The 27385-nt window shown below is 41.2% G+C and overlaps 1 protein-coding gene across 1 annotated transcript; it reads left to right on the top strand.

The window, feature by feature from the left end:
* The first annotated feature begins 277 nt into the window (after positions 1–277).
* TRIML2 (tripartite motif family like 2) lies at positions 278–24839 on the top strand. Its single transcript, XM_089327268.1, has 9 exons — positions 278–414; positions 1831–1942; positions 6957–7206; positions 7453–7548; positions 10419–10613; positions 12340–12480; positions 15132–15154; positions 15338–15438; positions 23620–24839. Exons 3-9 carry the CDS (start codon positions 7018–7020, stop codon positions 24168–24170), a joined length of 1296 nt encoding a protein of 431 aa, XP_089183394.1. The 5' UTR covers positions 278–414; positions 1831–1942; positions 6957–7017; the 3' UTR covers positions 24171–24839.
* The last annotated feature ends 2546 nt before the right edge of the window (positions 24840–27385 follow it).

The following is a 27385-nucleotide window of genomic DNA, read 5'->3' as shown; positions in this document are numbered from 1 at the left end:
ACGCAAGGTTCATTTTAAAAATTTGTACTTACGAAGGGGCCATGATGTGTCAGGTACTACGTAAAGAAAGTAGTCATCCATCCAAAGAGAGTGGAGAAAACCGACCAAAGTTGGCTAAGGAGCTTTTTCTGAGAGCTCATTAGAAATGCAAATTAATGGACCCCACCCAAGAGCTACTGAATCACAGGCCTTGGGGGTGGGTCCCAAGAAATCTGTTTCAGTGAACTCTGGCCAGTCCATGGCTCACTGGAGTAGGAGAACTACTCTCCCAGATTCATTATACGGGTATGCTGTGTAGCTTCACCAATGTCTGCTTGATGATACGAGGGCGAGCAACTGAACAGATAAAAACTCTCCAGTCTCCGACGTTGTAGCTGTTGTCTGGATACAAAATTCACAGGATTACCAAAAAAAGTAGGTAAGCTTTCCTCTGTAGATCATTTTCTTTTTTGTTATTGTTTTTAAGATTTATTTCTTTGAAAGTCAGAATTACAGAGAGAGAGAGAGAGAGAGAGACAGATCCTCCATGTTCTAGTTCATGCCTCAAATGACAACAGAAGTGGAGCCCCCAGGACTCACTCATTTGGGATGCCATTGTCACAGGCAGTGGCTTAACCTTTACACTGAGCCGCCGGCTCCTATAGAAAACCTGAAGTATGGTTTTCTTTGAATTCCTAAACTTCATCTTATAATCTATTATACTTGCATGTATATATATTATATATTGCAGCGTAATAAAATAGTAAGTGAGAAAGCCAGGGCAAAAAAATCAAATAAAGTTAGGGAAAACAAAACAGGGTAGGTATAAACTCAACACACAGATGACATGTTGGGGAGATATTCAGCTTTCTTTCCCTTGGTTTTTATAAAAATATTTAATCTTTCCTGTCCTGATTTCAACTTAACATTCTGCAGGGTTGACATTAAGTACTTTTGAAAATACTTACTGCACATTTGGTGAGATGTAGACACAGGCTTTCTGTGGAATTTGGTTTATTGTGGATGGAGAGTAACCAACAAGTAAACTTGTTCAAAGATAAAATTAGTAGATATGAATAAAATAAGCATGTGACTAATAGCACAGTGTGTCAAATTGAGTAGTTATGGAAAGACATTTTTGTGGAAAAGACATTCAACCTTACAAATAAAGAGAAGAAAAAAGATGCAGCCAGAATTGCAAAGTATGAGAGAAGAGAGAGCATTGCTGGCCGGAGCCGAGAAAGGGCATCAAAGAATTTAGATGAATTTGATATAATTGGAATTGACAATGGTTTAGAGAAAGCTGTACTGAGGTTAGATGAAGGCATGAGACAGGATTACATAGGACTGGACTAGCCATTTGGTTCTTACACACCTGGTTTAGGTTTTAAAATAATATTTTTGCTGATGAGATGAGTTCGAGAGAGGATGAGGTCAGGACAGAATGTAAATAAAAAAGCCATAGCTGAGTTGGTAGAATGGTGGTTTAAAATATTTTGCACTTTATGTTTCTGTGTGGGTGCAAACTGTTGAAATCTTTACTTAATATATACTAAATTGATCTTCTGTATATAAAGATAATTGAAAATGAATCTTGATGCGAATGGAATGGGAGAGGGAGCAGGAGATGGGAGGGTTACTGGTGGAGGGAAGTTATGGGGGGGAAAAGCCATTGTAATCCATAGCTGTACTTTGGAATTTATGAATGTATCATAAAGGGAGTTTGAGGAAAAAAAAGGTATTGGTTGAGAGCTTGAGTAGTCTCATGTTAATTGCAAGTGAGTTGAGAGCTTTGTTCTAGGTAAGAGATTTATTTATTTATTTATTTATTAAAATTTATTTATTTGAAAGGCAGTTACAGAGAGAAATCTTGCATCTGCTGGTTCACTGCCCATTTGGCCACTACGACCGCCACTGAGCCAGGCTGAAACCTGAAGCTAGCAGCTTCTTCTGAGCCTCCCACGTAAGTTGCAAAGACCCAAGCACTTGGTCCATTTTCTCCTGCTTTCCCAGGCACATTAGCAGGGAGCCGGTTAGGAAATAGAGCAGCTGGGATTCGAACCAGCACTCATACAGATTGCTGGCATCACAGGCAACAGCTTAAACCGCCTTGCTACAACACCAGCCTTGGATAAGAGATTTTAAAGGGAAATTGAAATCTTCAGAAATGTATGAGATTACCTAGAGTGAGAATGTAGGATAGCAATGAGAGAACAGAACTGAGCCTTATAGCACCCCAAGATTTAGAGTTGCACAGGATGTGGAGGCCAGCGCAGCTACGTGAGAGAGATATCAGCTGCAGCTTCTGGAATGCCAAAGAAAATGTTCCAGGAGGAAGCGCAAGGTCAATTTTGTTAACTGCTGGAGGAATTTCATCAGACATTTTATCCTGGTGACTCAGTGGAGTCCTCTAAGATATGTTCAGGAAAGCAAGACTAGGGCAACCGGGCAGCTGGGAGATCTCTAGCATATTCAAGGACAAGCAGAGGAAACTTCTAAGTTATATAATATGCAAAGGGTCAGCTGTATAACTATCTCTTAGAGTCAACAAAGAAGGAGGGGGACGTGATAGAAAAAAAGAGGCTTGAACATAGGGTTCACAGAAAAATAAATGAAAATGGTTCTTAAGCCTCTGAAAATAATAGCTTTACTTGTAATCAAATAAATGCAAACTGAAAATATATGAAGATGATATCTTTCACCCAGCCACTGGGCAAAAATCCCAGTTTTTTTTTTTTTTTTTAAAGATTTATTTTATGTATTTGAAAGACAGTTACAGAGAGAGGTAGAGACAGAGAGTGAGGTCTTCCAACCACTAGTTCACTCCCCAGATGGCTGCAACGGCCAGAGCTGCGCCAATCCGAAGCCAGGAGCCAGGAGCTTCTTCTGGGTCTCCCACGTGGGTGCAGGAGCCCAAGCACTTGGGCCATCTTCTACTGCTATCCCAGGCCACAGCAGAGAGCTAGATCGGAAGAGGAGCAGCTGGGACTAGAACCAGCGCCCATATGGAATGCCGGCGCTTCAGGTCAGGGCATTAACCCACTGTACCACAACGCCGGCCCCCCAAAATCCCAGTTTTATCATACATTACATAGAGTGCAAAGTCAAGTAGTGGATTAGGAAAACTGACAAGGTGAAACATACCCAAATTATGAACGTATTTACCAGTGATTCCCGTCTCTAGAGATTATGTCTTTAAAGCCACAATTCTCAACTTCGTGGTTTCAGCACACCATTGTACTCAAATTATTGCTAAAAATCTAAATAAGTTTTATTTCTGTATGTGGACATCTATATTTGCTATATGAGAAATTAAAGCAGGAGTTTAAAATTATTCATTAAAAATAATTTTAAAACACTTATTCAGTGAGCTTTTTCTGAAACTACTGAAAAACCCCATAGTTTCATAAATCTCTTCAATTTATTGCTTGTTGCCTATTGCAAGATGTTGTTCTGGTTGAAATATGTGAGGAAAATCAGACCTCACGAGAGATATGTGTTTGGAAAAAGGGAGGATATTCTAGCAGGTTTTTTTTTTTCAGATCATTGTGGGCTTTTTTTTTCCTTTTGCTGTATTCTTATCAATGAACATTTTTTTATTCTATTACATTAATAGCTATTGGACTGTATTATATGAATCCTTTTACCTTTGCATAATTTGGTAACAGGATGCATTGATTATTGGGAAACATAGATTCTGAGTTTGTGTATTTTCCAAAATGTTGACATATTTCATTACATGACATTAAAAAATGATATTTGTTCATATTACTACCAGTCTTATCAGAAAAGACTAAGTATTGGAAAGCTATCAGGGTTACAAAGGTGGGTGTAAGTTTTCCAAAATAAATAAATTTTCCTTAAAAGTTCAAACTTAATCACTGGCAACTAATTCTCGGTGTTTTTTTTGTTATTGTTTTTCTTGAAATGATAGGATGACCACTTTTGAAAAAGAAAAAAGTCTTCCAAATTACCAAGTCATCTCAGTTGTTCTTTAAAAGTAAAATTTTTCTATCAAAATAATGTTAACTCTCAACTCAAGCAGTCACAGAATTGCATTTTCTTGAGATAATAGTTTTATTTCAATAAATGGCATGAATGTTTTTATGTCAGCTTTCCATTTTGTCACTGAGAATATTAAATAAATACTGCATTTCAAGGTTTAATATCTTACTACTTTATAAATATATAAAAATATTTTAAAATAAAACAGGCCATTTTATTTATTTATTTATTTATTTATTTTAAAGATTTATTTTATTTATTTGAAAGACAGAATTAGAGAGAGAGGTAGAAACAGAGAGAGAGGTCTTCCATCCACTGGTTTACTCCCATAATGGCCGCAATGGCTGGAGCTGAGCTGATCCAAAGCCAGGAGCCAGGAGCTTCTTCCGGGTCTCCCAAGTGGGTACAGGGACCCAAGCACTTGGGCCACCTTCTACTGCTTTCCCAGGCCATAGCAGAGAGCTGGATTGGAAGAGGAGCAGCTGGGACTCAAACTGGTGCCATGTGGGATCCCAGTGCTTCAGGCCAGGGCTTTAACCCGCTGCGCCACAGCACCGGCCCCAATAGGCCATTTTAAAAACCAGGAGTGTGCAAGTATGTACAAATAAAAAATACAAAGGCAGGCACTGTGGCGTAGCAGGTAAAGTTGCCTCCTGAAATGTCCACATCACGTATGGATGCCAGTTCAAGTCCCAGCTGCTCCACTTCCCATCCAGTTCCCTGCTGATGGTCTGAGAAAAGCAGTGGAAGATGGCTGAAGTGTTTGGGTCCCTGCCACCCACATGGAAGACCCAGAAGAAGCTTCCTGGCTTCTGGTTCCTGGCTTTGGTCTGGCCTAGACCTAACTGTTGCAGCCATTGGAAGAGTGAACCAGCGGATGAAAAGATGCTTCTCTCTCTGTCTCTCCCTCTCAGTAACTGCTCTTCTCAAATAAACAAAATAAATCTTTAAAAAAATACAATAAATTACTGCTAGTTCTGTTTGGTACCATTTCCTTAATTAATGGGAAGATCTGGCACTTTTAAAGATAAGTTTTTTTAATTTATTTGAAAGACAGAGTGATAGAGAGATAGAAAGGGAAAGACAGAGGGAGAGGAAGAGAGAGAATTTCGTCTTTGGATTCAGTCTGCAAATGGCTGCAATAGCCAGTGCTTGGCCAGGAAGAAGCCAGGAGCCAGGAACTCCATCCATGTCTCCCACATGGATGGCAGGGGCCCAAGCACTTCCACTGTTTTCCCAGGTACATTAGAAGGGAGCTGGTTCAGAAATGGAGTAGCTGAGATGAGAATGGAGCAGGCACTAGTCTATGGGGTATTGGCTGCAGCTTAACCTGCTGCACCATGACGCCAGTTACAAACTCGGTGTTTTATCTGCATGCAGTGCAAATGTCAACACAGTGAAAAATGTCAGTCAAATCTTGGAAACAGAGTTTGAAAGCTGCTGCTTCAAGATGTGCCTTAAAAAAGGCCATGCACACGAGATACTTAAGAATTATAAAATGCTCTTTTTGTATCTTAAACTTCAAATCGAAAAGAAAAACCAATGAAAAACTGGTTTTGTTGTTGGGAAAAAGAGAATTTGGGTGGGAGCAAGGGCAGGAGACAGATAGGAAAAGAAACTGGGGAATTCTGAGACCTGTTATGGTGTCAAAATAGCTAGCTAACAAAGTGGGACAGGGACAAATGTGAACAGAATAGAGGAGTTTGAGAAATTGGTACTTGATGTTAGGACATCACCTAAAAATGACGGGAGATAGTATAAAACGGGAAACTAAGTCAAATAAATGTAGTCCTTCACTGGGGAAGAATTCCCAAAATTCAAGAGGTAATACCTCTCAGCATTATAATTAAAGTAATATTTCTAGAGAAAAGATAGAAATTTTTTTAAGGATATTTTTATTTATTTGAAAGTCAGAGTTACAAAGAGAGAGGAGAGGCAGAGAGAGAAAGAGCGAGGTCTTCCATCCGATGGTTTACTCCCCAGTTGGCCGCAATGGCCACAGCTGTGCTGATCCGAAGCCAGGAGCCAGGAGCCTCCTCCAGGTCTCCCATGCAGCTGCAGGGGTCCAAGCACTTGGGCCATCTTCCACTGCTATCCCAGGCCACAGCAGAGAGCTGGATCAGAAGTGGAGCAGCTGGGCCTGGAACTGGCGCCCATATGGGATGCCAGCGCTTCAGGCCAGGGCATTAACCCACTCACCACAGCTCCGGCCCCCAAGATAGAAATGTTGATCAAATAGAGTCACATAATTGGGGATACATGTTATAGATCTGTTGTGAGTTTCCTAGAAAATGAAACAGGAAAATGCGAAATTTCTCTTTCTTATTTTTTGGAAAGTTTTTGTGGTTGTTATTTTAAGATCTTTAATGGCCAGAGTCCACTAGCCTAAGCCTGCTGGGTTCAGAAATTTAAGGAGGTACTCAATTTTGGGTCTCAAGTGCAGCACTGTAATCTTTAAAAATGAGTGCCTCCTTTAATTTGACACCAAGGCACCTCTCTTTTAAGGAGGCACTCAAAGATACTCTGATTTTCTCACTTTCTTTTAAAGCTGGTAAAATGAGGGCTACCTTGAATTTCTGCCTTGCTTGCACAACAATTGCATAGTTTTATCTCTTCCTAGTCCCTAGTCCACCCAATGCTTAACACTGTGTCTTCTGTTGAGTACTTTTCTTCCCCCTAAATGACTAACCAGGAAGTAGTGTGCTATGTTGTTGTTTGTTACTAATTTTCATCCTTATTGCTTAAGATTGTCAGAAAATTTGAGGGAACCCCTGTAATCTTACAACACTGGCATAACCTTCTTTCCTTCTCCAAGCACGTGGCTGACAACTGTTTTTTGACTTGAGGAATCCAGAGCTGCTGTCTGTGGGGACTATTTCCCTGGGTCTTTGATGTCTGACTATGTACCCAGAGGGTGCCAAGTGTACGGGCCCCAAAACATGAAGGCAGCCTGACAGTCTTTTCCTTTGCAGAGTGCAGGGGAGTATTTCACATCAGAAACAGTCCAATCATCCACAAGGAACAGCAACCGGCATGTCCAGAAGGCTCAGTCCCCAGGTACGGAACAGCACGGCCGACAGTGCTTCTTGTGAGGCTCACCTGGAAGCACTACAGCTCTTCTGCGATGATGACCAAATCACACTTTGCAGCAAATGCTTCCAGTCCCCGGAGCACAAGCATCACGCGGTTTATGGAGTAAAAGAGGCTGCCGAGTATTACAGGGTAAGCTTCCCTGAAAATCAGCACTCTTGGCCAACTCTGATAGACTGATTAATTGGGCAGACATTCTGACCCTCCAGATGTTTATTACAGAATGCCAGACAAACACCATAGTTAGCTGAACCTTCAATTTCAAGGCCAAAATACCATATAATCAGTATTCCTGACCATTCAATTGTCTAAAGTGAGGAATCCAACTCTCCTAAAGCCATTAACTTATCTACCATTCTATGATCTGTTTCTCTACAGAAGTTAATGCACGAAATGTTAAACGCATTGAAGGAGAAACTTGAAGTAGCTAAAAGTATATTGGCTGATGAGCAAGAAAGAATGGTGATGATTCAGGTCAGTGCTTGTCTTGATCCTAGGAGAAAATTTGTTAATAATGTTGGGTAGTAAATGATGTAAACAAAGTCAAAAATGCATAGGAGTGAAAACTGCTAATAGCTTTATGTATGAAGAGCTCCTAAGTCAATAAGGAAAAGACTTACAAGTTCAATGAAAAGATGAAAAATGAGAGTTTACAGATAAGAAAGTACAATAAGTAAGAAAGTACAAATAAGATTTATTTTATTGGAAAGGCAAAGTGACACAGAGACAGAGGTCTTTCTTCTATTGATTCTTGCCCCAAATGACTGCCACAACCTGGACTGGGATGGCCAAAACCAGGAGCCAGGAATTCATACAGGTCTCCTATGTGGGTAGTAGGGGTCCAAGTACTTGGGCCATCTTCCCCTGCCTTCCCAGGTGCATTAGCAGGGAGCTGGATCAGATGTGGAGCAGCAGGCCTCAAATCATCACTCCAATATCAGATGTTAGCATCACAAGTGGTGACCGCTGCAAGTATCTTTTAGACATATCAAAAGATTATGAACTTTGCTAGTGATAAGATACATACAAATTAACTGTATTAATCTGTTGATGAGGTTGCATTTTCAACCCTTATTGGCAAGGATCAAAAAGATTAATAGCAGTTTATAACAATAAGATAGGAGAACGAATGTCTAGTGTCATACTGGTAGCCATATAAGTTGTGAAACCCTTTAAAGGGCAATTTGACAAATGCTACCAAATTGAGGACTCACTATCTGTTATGTATTTCTGATTTTAAACCAAGTCTTCATAGTTAACCCTAATCCATCCCAGATATTCCAGATTCTGTGTCTTTTTTTTTTTGGTTGTTACAACAAATAAATGTCTAGCTGAGGACAGGGGAGGAAGAGAATCACCTAACTGTATAAAAATTGCTCAATCCATTTCCATATTTTTCCAAGCACCATTCATTCAACAAATATTGAAATCCTACTACTGGTCAGAGCCAATGTAAGGTGCTGGAGGCTCAGCCATAGGGGGGAAAAAGAGTTCTGAACTTAGGGAACTTACATTCTAGAGAACATAAACAAAATCAGTTGAATATAGTATTTTACATGGTAAATGCTATAATTTTTCTAAAATCAGGAATGTAAATGATAGATACATTTTACATTATTTTTTTAAAGATTTATTTTATTTATTTGAAAGACAAAGTTACAGAGAGAGGTAGAGCCAGAAAGAGAGAGAGGTCTTTCATGCTCTGGTTCACTCCCCAAATGACAGCAACAGCCAGAGCTGAGCTAATCTGAAAACAGGAGCCAGGAGCTTCTTCCAGGTCTCCCACATGGGTGCAGGGGCCCAAAGACTTGGGCCATCTTCTACTGCTTCCCCAGGCCACAGCAGAGAGCTAGATGGGAAGTGAAGCAGCTGGGACTTGACCCAGCGCCCATATGGGATGCCAGCGCTGCAGGCCAGAATTTTAACCCACTGTGCCACAGCACCAGCCCCCATGGATACATTTTTAATAAAGTGTTCTGGTCGTTGTATTCAGAAAATTGCATTTGAAAAGGCTCAGAGAGGTGAGGGACTGAGGGATGTATTGTCTTGAAGAGGCTGAGGGAAAGACAAAAACAGAGGCCTTCAGAAGAGTCAAGTGCACCTGCCTGGAGCTGTGTGAATAAAGTGGAGATTGTAAAGGATGGATCAAAAGAAAAAGGTCCCAGTGTATAATGCAGTTAACTTTAAATGACATAAGGTAACCTCTGGCAGGTTTTGAATAGAGTGATGTGATTTCTCTTCCATTTCATGATAATATTCCAGGTGCCAAAGTAAAAATAGACTTTAGAGGCTGAAGCTAAAGGAGGAGAGACCTGGAAAGGGTCTGTTGCGGTAATGGGGATCAGGTGATGACAATCTGGTAGTAGCAGAGGTGGTAAGAAGTGGTCAGAGTCCTGATAAGTTTGATTATATCATGAGATTAAATATCATCTCTAAAATAACTTTCCCCAGGGGCCAGCATTTGTAGTTCAGTGGATTCAGCTGCCTCTGACACTGACATCTCACATGGGTGCTGGTTGAAGTCCTGGCTGCTCCACTTCCATTCCAGCTCCCTGCTAATGTGCCTGGGGAACAGTAGAAGATGGCCCAAATCCTTGGGCCCCAGCCATCCACATGGGAGACAAGATAGAGTTCCAGGCTCTTGGCTTCAGCCTCACCTACCCCAGCTGTTGCAATCATCTGTGGAGTGAACAGTGGATAGAAGATCTCTCTCTTTCTCTGTAACTGTCTTTCATAAATAAATATGTAAATCAATAATAATAAATTAAATGACTACTTCCAAATATATTATCTTCTGTAACCCAGACTTCCAAATGGAACTTTTATGTCCAAATTCCTGGTTGGCATCTCTCCCAGGATATCTAATGGGTTAATCAAATTCAGTCATATCCAGAACTGAGGTCCTGATATACCTCCTTATCTCTGAAATCTAGCCTTTCCATTGTTTTTCTATGACAGTTTAGCAACTCTGTCTTCCATTTGTTTGGTCAAAAAAGTCTTTGTGTCTTCCATCCTTGACTATTTTTTTTCTCACACCCCTATCCAAAGCAAATCCCAGGTGGCACTAATATCTGATTTCCTGATCTCCTCTTCCTTGGTCATAGTGATTGTAATTTTTTTAGCTTTTCTAAATTAATGAACTCTTTTAGCTGCATTTTATATTTTAAGATTATGTTGATGTCTTGGCTGATCTTGAAGAAAATTTCTTTTTTTCTTTGGATATGTTTCTTCCCCTGTACTTTATATTTTCTTTGTTTGGGGGTTAGATAAGGAAGATAAAATATATTTGTGGTCAATCTGTTATATTTAACCTGAAATCTATCATATCTGTATCTATGAGGAAGGAAGAGGAGCAGAATTTTAAAGGGATGATTGAGTCTGAATACAGGACAAGATTCCAGTTGTGGAGTGAAGAAAATGATCTGAACTCTCGGAGGCTGGAAGCACACATGTTGGACTCCAACTTGAGAGAAGCCAGTCTGAATCAACTGACCAGGTTTGGCACAGAGTTAGAGGAAAAGTCCCAGGAAATGTTACAGGTGAGATGTTGTAATATTTGAGAAAGAGAAGAAGAAATAAATGTTATGCCAATTCCAGAATATGACATCCAGTGACAATTGTAGATGTGTTCAATGACTGTATATAACCCTCTAGCAATTCAGTTTCTATGTGTTTATCCTTACACACACATAAGAAGACACATGGATTAAGCGACACTGTAAACCTGGATTTCAGTATATGCCATGGTTTAATATTTGATCTTTGAAGCCAAGCTGATGGGGCTCTTATCTAGGTTCTGATTTTTATGGATCTGTTGCTAACCCTGACTCAGTTTCTTCAGTGGTCAGATGAAAATAACATTGGTCTCTAATTCATGATGTTGTTGTGAGGTGCAGTGGTGCAGCGGTGCAGTGGGTTAATTCTCCACTTGCGGCGCCGGTGGCGTCGCTGTTGATCCTCTTCCGATCCAGCTCTCTGCTGTGGCCTGGGAATGCAGTGGAAGATGACCCAAGTGCTTGGGCTCCTGCATTCACGTGGGAGATCCAGAAGTTCCTGGCTCCTGGCTTCGGATCTGCCTAGCTCCGGCCGTGGCAGGCATTTGGGGAGTGAACCACTGGGTGGAAGAATTTTTTGTCTCTCCCTTTCACTGTCTGTAACTCTACCTCTCAAATAAATAAATCTTGCAAAAGAAAAAGAGAGAGATAATAAGACATAAACCTCATTAAATAGTATCTTGCATATTTAAGCAGTTGAAAAACAGTAGGTATTTTTACTTCTATGGCACAAACTACAGCATTTAACCTAGCAGTTAAGATGTTGATTAAGACACTTGCCTCCCCTATCAGAGTGCATGGGTTTGAGTCCCACCATGTCTCTTGTCTCCAGTTTGTTGCTAATGCAGACTCCAGGAGGCAGTTGCGATGGCTGAAGTAATTGGGTTAGTGACATCCATATGGGAGACCTGGATTGAGTTCCTGGTTTCAGCCTCAGCCTAGCCCTAGCCATTGAGGGTATTTTGAGAATAAGCGAATAGGTTTTAGAGCTCTCTCTCTCTCTGTTTCTCTCTTTCTCTGACTCCCTGCCTCCCAAATAAAGATTTTTAAAATATAAAAAAATAGAACCCACATTATTGATATGAGACTCACAAAATAAATTGTATTATATACATAATATGGGATACTTTTCAACATGTAAAAGTGCACCATGGCTTGTTGGATATGAATAGGAAACTGAACACTCTTTAAAAAAAAGCAAGTTTTCTGATGAGTGACAGGGTATAATATGCCATTGTTTATGGGTATTTTGGTTTTTTTTTGCCTTAAATAATATTACCATTGCATATCTAACTAGGTAGAATGTATTTGAAAGGATAAAGAGGAAACAGTTATCTGTGGCCTAATTATTCTTCTTAGTAACTAATTGACATAATTTACTTTTAACTTAAATTGTTTACATTTTAACTGTAATTTACTGAAGGCAATAGGAAACTTTCAAAACAAAAAAATGGGATGTGCTTTAGGTGCATGTTAATCTGAGTAATTAGACTACATGTGCACTCAGCCCTCTTGACTTAAAATATATCAGGTATCGAAGAAATGCATTTCTACTGAGCTGTCCTGCTTGACAGTGTAAGGTAGCATGGCCTTAATTACGTCCATTTCTGAGTGGCAGGCAGAACAACAGATTTTCAAAGACATGGGTGAATTAGAATTGGAGAATAGGATGCTAACAGTTGTTGGGATAGTAATAAAAGCACTTTTGCAGAGACTGAATGATCTGGGGAGAGAGAATATGAACAAGCTGAAGGAGAGTGAAGCCAGGGTTTCCGAGCAGATCAGCAAGCTCCAGAGCGTCACCACGGAGCTCGAAAAGAAATGCGGGGAGGCAGCCTTTGCACTGCTCCAGGTAAGGCTCTGGACAGGAAGAGAGAAGTGGGCAGCACTCAGTGTCAGTGATCTGCAGCCATGCATGAAGTCTTTGCAGCTGTTTACCAGTTGTCATAAACATTCTGAACTGTCATAAAATTATGAGTTGTTATGTGAGATGAATTCTCATTGTAAAATTATTGAGAGTAAGTTTGAACTGAGATGTACCTCCTCAGGGTCAATGGTCAAATTATGACATATCCATTCAATGCTTATATATATATATTTATACATATATATGTATTAAAGTTTGTTTTTTCTTTATTTGAAAGATAAAGTCACAGAGAGAAAGAGAGAGAGAAAGATCTTCCATCTGCTGGCTCACTCTCCAAATGACTGCAATGGCCAGGCTGAACACAGGAGCCCAGAATTCCATCTGGGTCTTCCATGTGGGTGCAGGGTCTCAAGGACTTGGGCCATCTTCTGTTGCTTTCCCAGGTACATTAGCTGGGAGCTGGACCAGAAGTGGAGCAGCCAGGACTTGAACCAGATATCACATGTGTTTCAACTCACCGTGCCACAATGCTGGCCCCTCAACGTTATATTCTACAAACACAGAAAATAATATCTTTAAGATATCTCATTAGATGAGGAAAGATGCAGAAATGCTTTTTGTTTGGCTTATAGAGAATAAGCATATATGTATATACATATGTGCTTGCTAACATGCACAGATGTATGGTGCAATGTTAAAAAACTATTGCAATTAAAAAGTAAAAGTAGAGACAGGTGGGGGCCACTGTTGTGTCTGTAGCAGGTAAAGCCACCATCTGCTATGTCAGCATGCTGTATGGGCACCAGTTCACGTCCCAGGTGTTCTACTTCTCATCCAGCTCACTGCTAGTGGCCTGGGAAAAGCAGTGGAAGGTGGCCCAAGTGCTTGGCAGCTGCCACACATATGGGAGATCCAGATGAGGTTCCAGGTTCCTAGCTTCAGCCTGTCTCAGCCCTGGCCTTTGCAGCCAATGAGGGAGTGAACCAGAGGACGGAAGATCATTTTCTCTGTCCCTCCCTCTCTTTCTGTTACTCGGCCTTCAAGTCAATAGAATAAATCTTTAAATTAATTAATTAAAAAATAAAGCTTTCACATACTTTCTCTAGCCAAAAAATATACAAGACATATACCCTTAATCACCAGTAACACTGCAAAACAAAGTGAGATTTATTTGTGTAGCATTTACTGTGGTCTGAATGTTTGTGTCTCCACCCCCTCACCAAAAAAAAAAAACACCATATTGGAAATTGTCCACCCAAAAAGCGATAGTTTTAGGACACAGGCCTTTGGAAAGCTTTTGAGTCCTCAGTAGAGACATCATGAATTTAATTAGTGCCCCTATAAAAAGACCTAAGGAAAACCCATTATCCTTCCCAACATAGAAGGCAGTCTATGAGACTTCACCACACATCAAACCTATCAGTGTGTTGATTTTGAAATTTCTAGTCTCCAGAGTTGTAAGAAATACATTTCTGTTGCGTGTAAATTACTCAGTCTCTGGTATTTTGTTAGAGCAGCCTAAACAGACTAAATAGTATATATTTTCAATTTTGTATACTAATGTATTATTTCAGAAAGTAAATAATTACTTTTTAAAAATCCAATCCATTTCCCTCTGCCACGTCAATGTTTATAATGTGAGTGCATTAATTTGCAATCTCTGTTCTAGAGCTAAATCTAAGACACTGTAAGCAGGTGTATCTCCATTATTATTTCTGACCTGTATCCAACTACCTCCCAGCCTAAAGGATCCTCTTACCTGCTCAGACTTTGCCATTACCAGCATAGAAAGCAAATAGAGGGGTACCATTTGAAAGGTTCTGACTCCATGCTAAAAATTGTTATCTGAGGGTCCAATCCTGTGGTGTAGCAGGTAAAGCTGCCGCCTGCAGTGCCAGAATCCCATATGGATGCTGGTTGGAGTCCCAGCTGCTCCACTTCCAATCCCTCTGCTGTGGCCTGAGAAAGCAGTAGAAGATGTCCCAATTCCTTGGGCCCCCGCACCTGCATTGGCGACCTGGAAGATGCTCCTAGCTCCTGGCTTCGGATTGGCACAGTCTCTCTCTCTCTCTCTCTTCCTCTCCTTTTCTCTCTGTATAACTCTGCCTTTCAAATAAATAAATAAATCTTTAAAAAAAATTGGTGTCTGAGAATTGCCACCATGAGACCGAATAAATTTTTTTTAAAGATTTTATGTATTTATTTGAGAACTAGAGTTACAGTGAGAGGGAGAGACAGAGAGAAAGGTCTTCCTTCCGTTGGTTCACTCCCCAAATGGCTGCAACGGCCGGAGCTGTGCTGACCCAAAGCCAGGAGCCAGGTGCTTCTCCTGGTCTCCCATGTGGGTGCAGGGGCCCAAGCACTTGGGCCATCCTTCACTGCACTCCCGGGCCACAGCAGAGAGCTGGATTGGAAGAGGAGCAGCGGAGACTAGAACCGGTACCCATATGGGATGCCGGCATCACAGGTGGAGGATTAACCTGTGCACCATGGCACGGGCCCCTAGACTCAAAAAATTACATGGACATTGAGTTAATGACTGCAAAAGAAGATATTTTCATGGGCTTGGCTCTGGGGGGCAAAAAACAAACTTGGTTCAAATACCCTGTAGTGACCTAGTCTCTTTTTCCCCTTAGGATGCAAGACATTTTCTGGAAAGGTGAGTACTCATTTTGTGAACAGTTGGGTCAGAATCAGAGAGTAGGGTGAGTTGAGCACACAAGGGTGGGAATGTTGGGGAAGGGAGAGAGAGGTCCTGTGTAGTGACAGAATGTAATGAGATCTATCTGTGGGAAGGGGACTGGTGTCCGTGCAGACAATTGAGATGCTCCTTTCTTTACAGGAGTGAGGCACTACTGCTTCAGTGTCTGGAGCCCGCTCATATCACAGAAATGAATTTGTGCCAAATCAAAGGAATGAGCAAAATGCTAAGAGCATTCCAACGTAAGTTGACGCATATCCATAATTACAGGCAACTTTCTTTTTATAGCTAGGAATCAAGTGACCATCCCACCATAAATAAAACTAAGCTGTGATAGCTTAAAGATTTAGAAAGAGGGCCAGTGCCGTGGCGCAGTAGGTTCATCCTCTGCTTGCAGCGCTGGAATCTCATATTGGTGCCAGTTTCTGGTCCTGGATGCTCCACTTCCAATCCAGCTCTCTGCTGTGGCCTGGGAATGCAGTGGAGGATGGCCCAAGTGCCTGGGCCCCTGCACCCACGTGGGAGACCGGGAAGAAGCGCCCGGCTCGTGGCTTTGGATTGGTACAGCTCCGGCAGTTGAGGTCATTTGGGGAGTGAACCAGCAGAAGAAAGACCTCTCTCCCTCTCACTGTCTGTAACTCTACCTCTCAAATAAAATAAATAAAATCTTAAAAAAAAAAAGAGTTATGTGCATCAGACAGTGAACAAGAAAATAACTATATGATCCTATGTCAAAAGCTTTTCCTACTAAAAAATTTTGACAACTTTCCCAACCCTGAAACATAATTGCAGGAAGATTCTTTGACTTAAAAACGTAAAACTTCCTGCGGGGAAAATGTCAACACATATGACAAAGACTTTGTCTTCTGTTCCTGTAGTTCTGCTTTTTCCAGAATGTTTTCTCAATGAAGTCATGTGGTTGTGGCCTTCTGAATCCTCGAGCTCTTAGCAAAATACAATGCTGACACATCCAAGTTATCAATGTGTCTGTAGTTTGCTCATTTTTATTGTTGGTAGCATTCTATGAGGAATATAGCCTGATTTAGTCTTTTGCAATTCCATGGACACTTTGTTGTTTGCAGCTTTTTGCTTTGAATTTTACATACAGATTCTTGTGTGCACATAGCTTCATGTTACTTGGTTGACTATTCAAGAGTGGGATTTCTGAATTGTTTTCCAAATTTCCTGTGCCATTTTGCATTCCCACTGCTAATACATGTCTCAACATCCTCTTTGGCACTGGGTACTTTGTTTTATTAGATCCAAACTAATAGATGTGTAAGGGTGTCTCATTTTTTAAAATTTGTATTTCTGTAATGGCTAACAATGTTTACCATATTTTCATCTGTTTCTATTTTTTACCCATGTATGAAATTGATTGTTCATTTTCTTATCAAATTTTGGAATTTCTTTAGATATTTTGTTTAGCAATCATTTATCATACATGTGTTTTCCAAATATTTTCTCCCAATCTGGTTTGTATTCTCATTTTCCTAACCATGTCTTTATTTCTTTTCTTTTATTTTAATTTTATTTAGCTTTTAATGGATTCAATGTGATTTGTAGATATAATTCTAAGAACATAATGATATCCTCTTCCTCTCTCCCTCCCTACCCCACCCTCCTTCCTTTTCGCCTTCTTTTTTCTTTAGTTTTTTTTTTTTTTTAATATTTATTTATTTAGAAGACAGAGAGAGAGAGAGGCAGAGGCAGAGAGAGATAGAATCTTGCATCTGCTGGTTCACTCCCCAGTTGGCTGCAATAGCCGGAGCTGAGCCAATTCAAAGCCAGGAGCCAGCAGCTCCTTCTGGGTCTCCCACACGGGCACAGGGGCCCAAGGACTTGGGCCATCTTCTGCTTTCCCAGGCTATAGCAGAGAGGTAGACTGGAAGAGGAGCAGCTGGGACACAAACTGACACCCATATGGGATGCCTGCACTACAGGCGGGGGCTTTACTTGCTGTGCCACAACGCTAGCCACCCTCCCCTTTTTAGTTAGTTTTTAAGATAACATATTTTAAATTTACATTACTGTAAAAATGCTTAATACTTCACAGAATAAGAAGTTTAACAAGTCAAAAAAAATCCTAGTTTAGTGGGAATATATGATTCTAGTTTAGTGGGAATATAGACTGACTATAAACAATAATTGAATGGAAAAATGTCCATTTTACCCATATGCAGTTAACTTTAAAGTACTCATAGATCATTGAAACTATAGTAGTAAAGTTTTACAAAATTACACTTGCAGCAATACTGATACATACAGACATTCCTTTCATCTTGCTTTCTTTCTGTTTGTTTTTTAAATTTCAGTTCCCACATATATGGGAGAACATATGATATTTGTCTTATTTGTCTTTCTGTGTCTGGTTTATTTTATTCAACATCAAGTCCTCTAGTTGCATCCATTTGGCTGCAAATGGTAGAATTTCATTCTTTTTTATAGCTGAATAATATTCCATTGTGTGCATACACCACATTTTCTATATCCATTCATGTAATGATGGACACCTTGGTTGGTTCCAAATTTTGGCTATTATGAACAGTGCTGCTATAAATATGGTGGTACAGGCGTCTCTTCGGTACACTGTATTCAAGTCTTTATGTGTGTGTCTGTGTATGTGTGTTCAAGTCTTTTGAGTATATACCCAGTGGTGGGATTACTGGATCACATGGCAGTCAGACCCCTAAGTGTAGTCCTTTCTTTGTTTTTTTCATATCCCAAGTATCTTAAGTTAGTATGGGTATCCTGTTATGCAGCCATCTTGGATCTCCATCTAACCATGTCTTTTGAAGAGTAAAAGCTTTACATTTTGGTGAAGTTTAACTATCAATTTTTTTCTTTTATAATTTGTGGTTCATTTTTGTTTCCTATTTGAAGTTTATTTGCTTTCCTTAAAAAAAGATGTTCTTGTAGGCCTTGTAAAGTTTTTAAGTTTTACATTTAAGTCTATGATCCATTTGGAGATGATATTTGCATATGTTTCATAAAATGGTACAAACATTTTGTACCTTTTTATTTTTTATTTTTTTGGCAAATGAGAAGCCAGTTGTTCCAGAGCCACTTGTTGTTGAAACACTATCCTTCCTTGATTGATTTTACTTGACACCTTTGTTGGGAATCAATTGGCATATATGAGCAGGCCGATTTATGGACTTTAACAGTCCTATTAATCGTTGAGTCTATCCCTTTGCCAATACAATACTGGCTTGATTGATAACTAAATAGAAAGTCTTGAAAGAAGATGTTGTGAGTTCTCTAAATTTTCTTTTTCAAAATAGTTTTAGCTATTCTAAATTCTTTGCTTTTCTATGTCAGTTTCAAAATTGCTTTGTTGGCCGGCGCCGCGGCTCAATAGGCTAATCCTCCGCCTTGCGGCGCTGACACACCGGGTTCTAGTCCTGGTTGCCCCTCTTCCAGGCCAGCTCTCTGCTATGGCCCAGGAGTGCAGTGGAGGATGGCCCAAGTGCTTGGGCCCTGAACCTCATGGGAGACCAGGATAAGCACCTGGCTCCTGCCTTTGGATCAGTGCGGTGTGCCGGCCGCGGTGGCCATTGGAGAGTGAACCAACGGCAAAGGAAGACCTTTCTCTCTGTCTCTCTCTCTCTCTCACTGTCCACTCTGCCTGTCAAAAAAAAAAACCTGCTTTGTTGACTGCTTCAAAATAAGAATACTTTAGATTTTTATAGGTAGTACATTGCATCTATAGACCAATTTTGAGAGAATTGACATCTTGATAATATTGAATCTTCTTGTACAAGAATATAAATTATCTAGGACTTTGATTTCTCTCATTAGTATTTTGTACTTTTAAAAAATTATTTATTTATTTTTATTCATTGAAAGGCAGAGTTTCCAAGAGAGAGGGAAACAGAAATCTTCCATCCTCTGGTTCATAACCCCAAATGCCTGCCACGGCCAGGGCTACAACAGGCTGAAGGCAGGAGCCAGGAACTCCAACCAGTTCTCCCACTTGGGTAGCAGGAACACAAGTATTTGGACCATCATATGCTGTCCCCTAGGCACATTAGCAGTAAACTGGATCAGAAGTGGAATAGCAGGAACTTGAACCAGGTGCTCCAATGCAGGATTTAGACATTACCAAATGGCACCTTAGCATGCTGCACCACAACACCTGCCCCAGTTTACAGCATACAAATATTATGTGTATCTTATGAGACTGAGACCAAAGTATTTTGTTTTCTAGAACTCTTATAAATGTTTCTAAATATCAGTTTTTAATTTATATTTACATTTTATTTATTTATAATTTATTATGAATATGTAGAAATTAATACTATATATTCTGAATCCTCTAACTACATTAAACTCACTCATTAGGAATTGTAGTTTGTATAGATGGATAGAGTCTCAGTGATTTTCTACTTATATTGTAATGTTACCTGTGAGCATAAACATTTCATTTCTTCCTTTTCAATATGTAAGCCTTTTCTGTATTTTTTTTTTTTTTGCCTATTGTACTGGCTTCAGCTTGCAATATATTCATCTGAAAGCAATTACATGTTTCAACTTGAAGTTTTCTCTTAGCTGTAGGTTTTTTTTTTCGCCCTTAGATTTATTTATTTGAAAGACAGAGTTGGGGCCGAGGCTGTGGTGTAGCGGGTTAAGCCACAGCCTGCAGTGCCGGCATCCCATATGGGCACCGGTTCAAGACTCAGCTGCTCCACTTCCGATCCAGCTCTCTGCTGTGGCCTGGGAAAGCAGTACAAGATGGCTCAAGTCCTTGAGCTCTTGTACCCACATGGGAAGACCTGGAAGAAACTCCTGGCTCCTGGCTTTGGATCAGCACGGCTCTGACCATTGTGGCCAGTTGGGGAGTGAACCAGCGGATGGAAGACCTCTCTCTCTCTCTCTCTGTGTGTAACTTTGACTTTCAAATAAATAAATAAATCTTTAAAAAAATTAAAGAAAGAAAGGCAGAGTTACAGAGAGAGAGGGAAACTCAGAGAGGGAGAGAAAGAGATCTTCCTAATACTGATTCACTCCTCAAATGGCTGCAACAACCAGGGCTGGGCAGGCAGAAGCCAAGAGCCAGGAGTCTCTTCCAAGTCTCCCACATAAGTACAGGTTCCAAGCACTTGGGCCATCCTCTGCTGCTTTCCCAGAGCGTTAGCAGGGAGCTGGATTGTAAGTGGAGCAGCCCGGACTCGAACCAGCACCCATATGGGATGTCGACGATGTAGGCTGCAGCTTAACCCACCACACCACAATGCTAGCCCCCTAACTGTAGGTTTTTGTAGTTGCCATTCATTCTCTTGAGGGAGTTCCTTTGTTCTACTTTGCTCAACATTTTTGTCATTCATGAATAATCAAGTGAATGATAGTTATCGAGAGGCCATGTTTTGGCACAGCCAGTTAAGCTGCTGCTTGTGTTGCTCCCATTGCATTTCAGAGCTCCATTTCAGGTCTGCTGCTCTACTACTGATCCAGCTTCCTGCTACTGTATGGGAAGGGGGCAAAGGTTGCCAAGTGCCACCCACATTGGAGACCAGGATGTAGTTCCTGCCTTTGGCTAGGCCCAAACCTGGTTTTTGCAGCCATTTATGGAGTGAACCAGTGGATGGAATGGAAGATCTCTATCTTTTTCTCTGTCTCCTTTTCTCCTTCTCTGTCACTCTGCCTTTCAAATTAATAAAAATTAAGTCCTTCTAAAACATCCAAAATCATCAAGAGCTTTTTTTGTATCTCTTGACATGTTCTTTTTTTCTTTTTAGAGGTTTATTTATTTACTGAAAGACAGTGTTACACAGAGAGAGGAGAGCGAGAGAGAGAGAAAGACAGAGAGAGAGGTCTGCTATCCCATGGTTCACTCCCCAGATGGCCACAATGGCCAGAGCTGCGCCAATCCTAAGCCAGGAGCCAGGAGCTTCTTCCAGGTCTCCTACGTGGGTTCATGGCCCAAGGCTGGGCCATCTTCTACTGCTTTCCCAGGCCATAGCAGAGAGCTGGATCAGAAGTGGAACAGCTGGGTCTTGAACCAGTACCCATATGAGATGCCGGCACTGCAGGCCAGGGTGTTAACCTGCTGCGCCACAACGCTGGCCCGACGTGTGCTTTAAAAAAAAAAAAGAAAAGAAAAGATTTATTTACTTATTTGAAAGGCAGAGTTACAGAGAAGGAGAGAGAGAGACTTCCATCTGCTGGTTCACTCCCCAAATGGCTGCAATGGCCAGAACTGGGTCAATCCAAAGCCAGGAGCTTCTTCCAGGTCTCCCATATGGGTGCAGGGGCCCAAGAATTTGGACTATGTTCCGCTGTTTTGCTAGGGATATTAGCAGGGAGCTGGATCAGAAGTGGAACAGCTGGGACTCGAATCAGCACCCATACAGGACTCTGGCACTGCAGGCAGCAGCCTTACTTGCTACGCCACAGCACTGGCCTCAACATGTTCATTTTTTTCTCCTATTAACATGGTAAACTATATTGGTTGATTTTTACATATTGAACCGGCCTTGAAAAATGATGTTTTGCCCATTTTATATGTTACTGTAATCAGTATGCTAATATTCTGTTGGGAATTTTCACATTTATGTTCATGAGGGACATCAGTCTTTAACTTTTATTCCTTGTAATCACCCACTGGTAATTTTAACTTAATTCATTTTGGTTTTGATATCTGGATTTTCTGTTTTATTCTTTATCAAATCTGTATAGTCTTTCCTTTTAATTTCCTGTATCCTTTAGACACTTCTAAGATTTTCTTTTTTCTTCATGGCAAAGTTCCCTTAGAGTCCATGCCTGATGATTCCAGTATCTGAAGCTCCCTACAGGTTTATTTTTGCCAGAGTCATTCACTAGCAGTTTTCTTAGTAGGTGTGTGCTTAATGATTTTTGATAATACATTTCCCCTTTATTGTCATATTATTTTTAGAAATTCATTGAGGCCAGGAATGAAGAAGAATTTTTTTAGAGAAAGTCTGCATTTATTTCTGCCAGTCTTTATGAAAAAAATAAGAATCTGGGACAATCTGAAATTTGAAGTTCAAGGCATGTGGTCTTTGAGATCATTCTAATAATGTGAATTGAGCTGCCAGTCCAGAGATTTAAGTCAGTTTCACTTACTGAAGTTAAGTAATAGAACTTAAAAGAACCTGCTGCTGGACTGGATGTTAGTAAAAGTAATAAAAAAAAGGACTACCCTAAATTTATGTCTTAGTCACCTAGAGCCAGAAGGCTGCTATTCACTGAAAAGTATTGACTGCAGAGAGATAGGATTGGAGTTCCATCATGGAGGTATTATTGGAATTCCCGTGTTATGTCCAAATCATATTTGGCAATTTGTTTAAGGAATAAGTCATGGACTTAAGAAAATATATTTAAGTGAACAAGGTCAAGTCACCTAGGGAAAAAGATATGAAAAAAGCCAGTTCAGTCTCATTTCAGGTATAAGGAATCAGACTGAGCTCTCGTGTTCTTGGCTTGATTTTCTTTTTTTTTTCTTTTAAAGATTTATTTATTTACCTGAAAGGCAGAGTTAGAGAGAGGCAGAGGCACAGAGAGGGAGAGAGGGAGGTCTTCCATCCACTGGTTCACTCCACAGATGGCTGCCATGGCCGGAGCTGTGCTGAACCAAAGTCAGGAGCCAGGAGCTTTTTTTCCAGGTCTCCCATGCGTGTGCAGGTGCCCAAGGACTTGAGCCATCTTGTACTGCTTTCCCAGGCCACAGGAGAGAGCTGGATCCGAAGTGGAGCAGCCGGGTCTTGAACCGGCACCCATATGGGATGCTGACACTGCAGGCAGCGGCTTTTCCTGCCACACTACAGTGCCAGCCCCTATAATTTACACTTTCTATGAATTTGTTGAAGATTACTTAGATGCATGGATTTAAACAAAATTTTGGACAAAAGGAAACTTGTCTTCAATTCCATCTTCCATGAATTTTTGCTGTATACTTCATATTACTTAATCAGCAATTTCTGGGAATTGATGTCACGTTATGGGGAGATTCAAGATAGGTAGATGGATTAAGTCTTAGGGAAGAGCCAAGTACCATCTCTTTTAGTAGCAGACTCCAGTGTTTTTGACTGCTCCAGGCCTGATAAAAATCTTTAAGATTTTTTTTTTCAGGTGATATTTGGTGGGACTGGTTATCCGGACAATTTTGTAGCCTTTGGGTGGAAGTTACTTGTAAACCTCCCATTTGTCCATTATTCTTGATTTACTTTTTCTTCCTCAGGTACGAGTGTCTCTTTCCATTGTCTTACTGACTTCTTTTTCATGATGTCCATTTATTGAAGTAAAGCTTAGAGGTTCATTTTCCCATATGCCAGAACTGCCCATCTTTTATCTATGCCTGAGACTTGTGCCCACTCCCTGGAGGCCACTGCATGTTAGAAACCATGTCACTGGAAGTGGCAATTAGGAACTCCTAGGTTAACTCAATCTCTCTCTCCCTACAGGAAACATAACTTTGGATCCTGAAACAGCGCATCCTTGCCTCATTTTATCTGAGGATCTGAGAAGTGTGAGATGTGGCAATGTCCAGCAGGATGCACCTGGCAACTTGGGGAGGTTTGACTTTGGTGCCACAGTGCTATGTGTAGAATGCTTCACCTCAGGGAGGCACTATTGGGAGGTAGATGTGGAAAAGGCAACAAAGTGGCAACTGGGTGTATGTAGAGACTCAATACAAATGAAGGACAACACGCCCAGTGCTCCTGGGGATAGAGTCTTACTCATGGGAGCCAAGACGGGGACTAATTACACCTTCTGGGTCTTTCCCCCTTTAAAAAAAGTCTCCTTGAGAAAGCAAATACTCAAAGTTGGAGTTTTCCTAGACTGCAAGTATGGGCAGATATCATTCTACAATGTGACAGAGAGATCCCTCATTTATAATTTCTCTTATCTCACCCTCCAAGGAGCTCTTAAACCTGTATTTTCTCTTTGCATTCCAAATGGAGGCATGGATTTAGACTCTCTCACTGTCTGCCCTCCTCATATTCCTTCTTGAAATGTTACTGTGAGCCCTTAATCTTCCTTTATGTGTGAACCAAAACCACAAGAGACTAGAAGGTTAAGAACAAGATGTTGTGAGATAATTTACATAAAGTAATCCAATAAAAGATTAATGTGAATTGGAATCCACTTTAGTAGAGCCCTTGCACTGATGAGATTTTCAACGTATGTTTAGTGGGAGAGGTTGCATGTAAGTTGAATCCTGAATGATAGTAACTGAAAGATAATGTGCTTAATTAGAACTTGAAATGCATATGCTTATAGGATTGAGAAATTACAGAAGCACATATTCTAGAGTATTTAAGACTAGATTAGGCCGGCGCCGCCGCTCAATAGGCTAATCCTCTACCTGCGACGCCGGCACAGCGGGTTCTAGTCCTGGTCGGGGCACCAAATTCTGTCCCGGTTGTTCCTCTTCCAGTCCAGCTCTCTGCTGTGGCCTGGGAAGGCAGTGGAGGATGGCCCAAGTGCTTGGGCCCTGCACCCGCATGGGAGAGCAGGAGAAGCACCTGGCTCCTGGCTTCGGATCAGCGCGGTAAGCCGGCCGCAGCAGCCACTGGGGGGTGAACTAACGGAAAAAGAAGATCTTTCTCTCTCTCTCACTGTCCACTCTGCCTGTCAAAAAAAAAAAGTTAAAAAAAAAAAAAGACTAGATTAAGGGGACTGGCACTGTGCCATAGCAGATAAAGCCACCGCCTGCAGTACCGGCATCCCATATGGGCGCTAATTCTAGTCCCAGCTGCTCCACTTCCTATCTAACTCTCTGCTATGGCCTGGGAAAGCAATACAAGATGGCCCAAGTCCTTGCACCTGCGTGGGAGACCTGGAAGAGGCTCCTGGCTCCAGATTGGCACAGCTCCAGCCATGGCAGCTAATTGGGGAGTGAACCATTGGATGGAAGACTTCTCTCTCTCTCTCTCTCTCTCTCTCTGTGCCTCTCTTCTCTCTGTAAATCTGACTTTGAAATAAAATAAATAAATATTTAAAAAAAAAGACTAGATTAAGAACTAGATATATTTCTGAAAACACTTGCAGAATGAGGTATAATTAGGATTGAAAGCAGGACCTTAGCTTTGAGTATACCCTCATGGTACCTTGTTGGAGACATCCTGTTATTGACATTAAGGCATAATTTTACTGATAGTGCCAAGATTTCCTAATATTTATCATTCTAAATAGAAAATGATAACTTAAATTGCCTGTATATTTTATCTAGATAGCAGGTAGGTATTGCAGTAAATGTGAATATTTTTAGGTATTTTTGCTTCTCTGACAAGGAAAATTAGATCTGTTAAAAGGAACCCAAAAGTACAAGGCTTCTAAAGATATAAGTAATATTGTGATGATGTATTAGCTCTCTTTCTTCTGTTTGGTGATTCACTGAGAAATGCTTTATCTTGGGGCTGGCATCACGGTGTAGCAGGTGAAGCCGCCACCTGCAATGCCAGCATCCCAAATCAGCACTGGTTCCAGTCCTAGCTGTTCCAGTTCTGATCCAGCTCCCTGCTAATGTGTCTGGGAAAGCAACAGAAGATGGCCCAAGTGCTTGGGCCCCTGTACCCACATTGGAGATCCAGAAGAAGCTCCTGTCTCCTGCCTTTGGATTGGCTGAGCTCAGGCTGTTGCAGCCATTTGGGGAGTGAATAGCAAATGAAAGGTATTCCCTCTCTCCTCCCACCCATGCTTGTTCCTTTCTCTCTCTCTCAATCTCTTTCTGTGTATGTGGCATTCAAACATACCTTTTAAAAAAAAAACCCTTAATCCTCCGCCTGCGGCACCAGCACCCCAGGTTCTAGTCCCGGTTGGGGCGCCGGATTCTGTCCTGTTTGCTCCTCTTCCAGTCCAGCTCTCTGCTGTGGCCTGGGAGTGCAGTGGAGGATGGCCCAAGTGCTTGGGCTCTGCACCCCATGGGAAACCAGGAGAAGCACCTGGCTCCTGGCTTCGGATCGGTGTAGATCCGGTGAACCAAGGGAAGGAAGACCTTTCTCTCTGTCTCTCTCTCACTGTTTAACTCTGTCAAAAAAAAAAAAAAAAAAAAGACATGTGCATAAATTGCATGATTTTTCTTGGGGTTTTTTTTTTGGATAAAGGTGCAAACTTGGGAAAGTCATTGTGTGTCTTCACACTGAATTGCTAGCGTCCCTGATTTTTGAGAAGGGGGTTAGGTCAGATGAGTAAGTTGGAAATGAAATAATTATTTGCAACTTTGAAATTAAGAATTCAAAGCAATGAATCTTTTTTTTTTTTTTGAAGATTTATTTATTTGAAAGGCAGAGTTACAGAGAGAAAGAGTAAGAGAGATCATCCATCTGCTGGTTCATTCCCCAGATGGTCACAATGGCCTGGACTGGGCCAGGTCAAAGCCAGAAGCCAGGAGCTACTTCCCAGTCTCCCATGTGGGTGCAGGGGCCCAAGCACTTGGACCATTCTCTGCTGCTTTCCCAAGCGCATTAGCAAGGAACTGGCATCCATATGCCGTGCTGGCACCAAAAGTAGCAGCTTTACTCACTATGCCACAATGCTGGCTCTAGAGCAATGGCTTGTAAACCTCATTTTAACATTCTAAGGAAAAGATAATGATGATTCAATCATACAAAAAAAGGAGATAACAATGAAATGTCCACATGATTAATATTTAAATTTAAAGTATGCCTGTCTCCATATCTAACTATTACAAATTATAGGCTAGGGGCCAGCGCTGTGGCATAGTGGGTAAAGCTGCTGCCTGCAGCACCGGCATCCCATATGGGCACCAGTTTGAGTCCTAGCTGCTCCACTTCTGATCCAGCTTTCTGCTATGACCTGGGAAAGTAGCAAAAGATGGCCCAAGTCCTTAGGCCCCTGCACTCGCTTGGGAGACCGGGAAGAAGCTCCTGGCTCCTGGCTTCAGCACAGCAGCTGCTGTTGTGGCCAGTTGGGGACTGAGCCAGCATATGGAAGATCTCTCTCTCTCTCTCTCTGCCTCTCCTTCTCTCTCTCTGTAACTCTGACTTTCAAATAAATAAATCAACCTTTGCCCACGTCAGACACCAGGAAGAAGCTCCTGGCTCCTGGCTTCAGATTGGCCTGGCTTCGGCTGTTGCAGCCATTTGTGGAGTGAACCAGCAGATGGAAGACCTTTCTTTTTTTTTTTTTTTTTAACCAATGCAAAATATTTATTCCAAGTTAGTTATTTTATGCAGTAGTTTTCCCCCTCAACAGACCTGTGAT

This window comes from Oryctolagus cuniculus, chromosome 2 (assembly GCF_051225735.1).
Source record: "Oryctolagus cuniculus isolate XC-2025 breed Fujian yellow rabbit chromosome 2, ASM5122573v1, whole genome shotgun sequence".
Classification (NCBI taxonomy): Eukaryota; Metazoa; Chordata; class Mammalia; order Lagomorpha; family Leporidae; genus Oryctolagus; species Oryctolagus cuniculus.
This window is presented reverse-complemented; position numbering and strand designations above follow the sequence as displayed.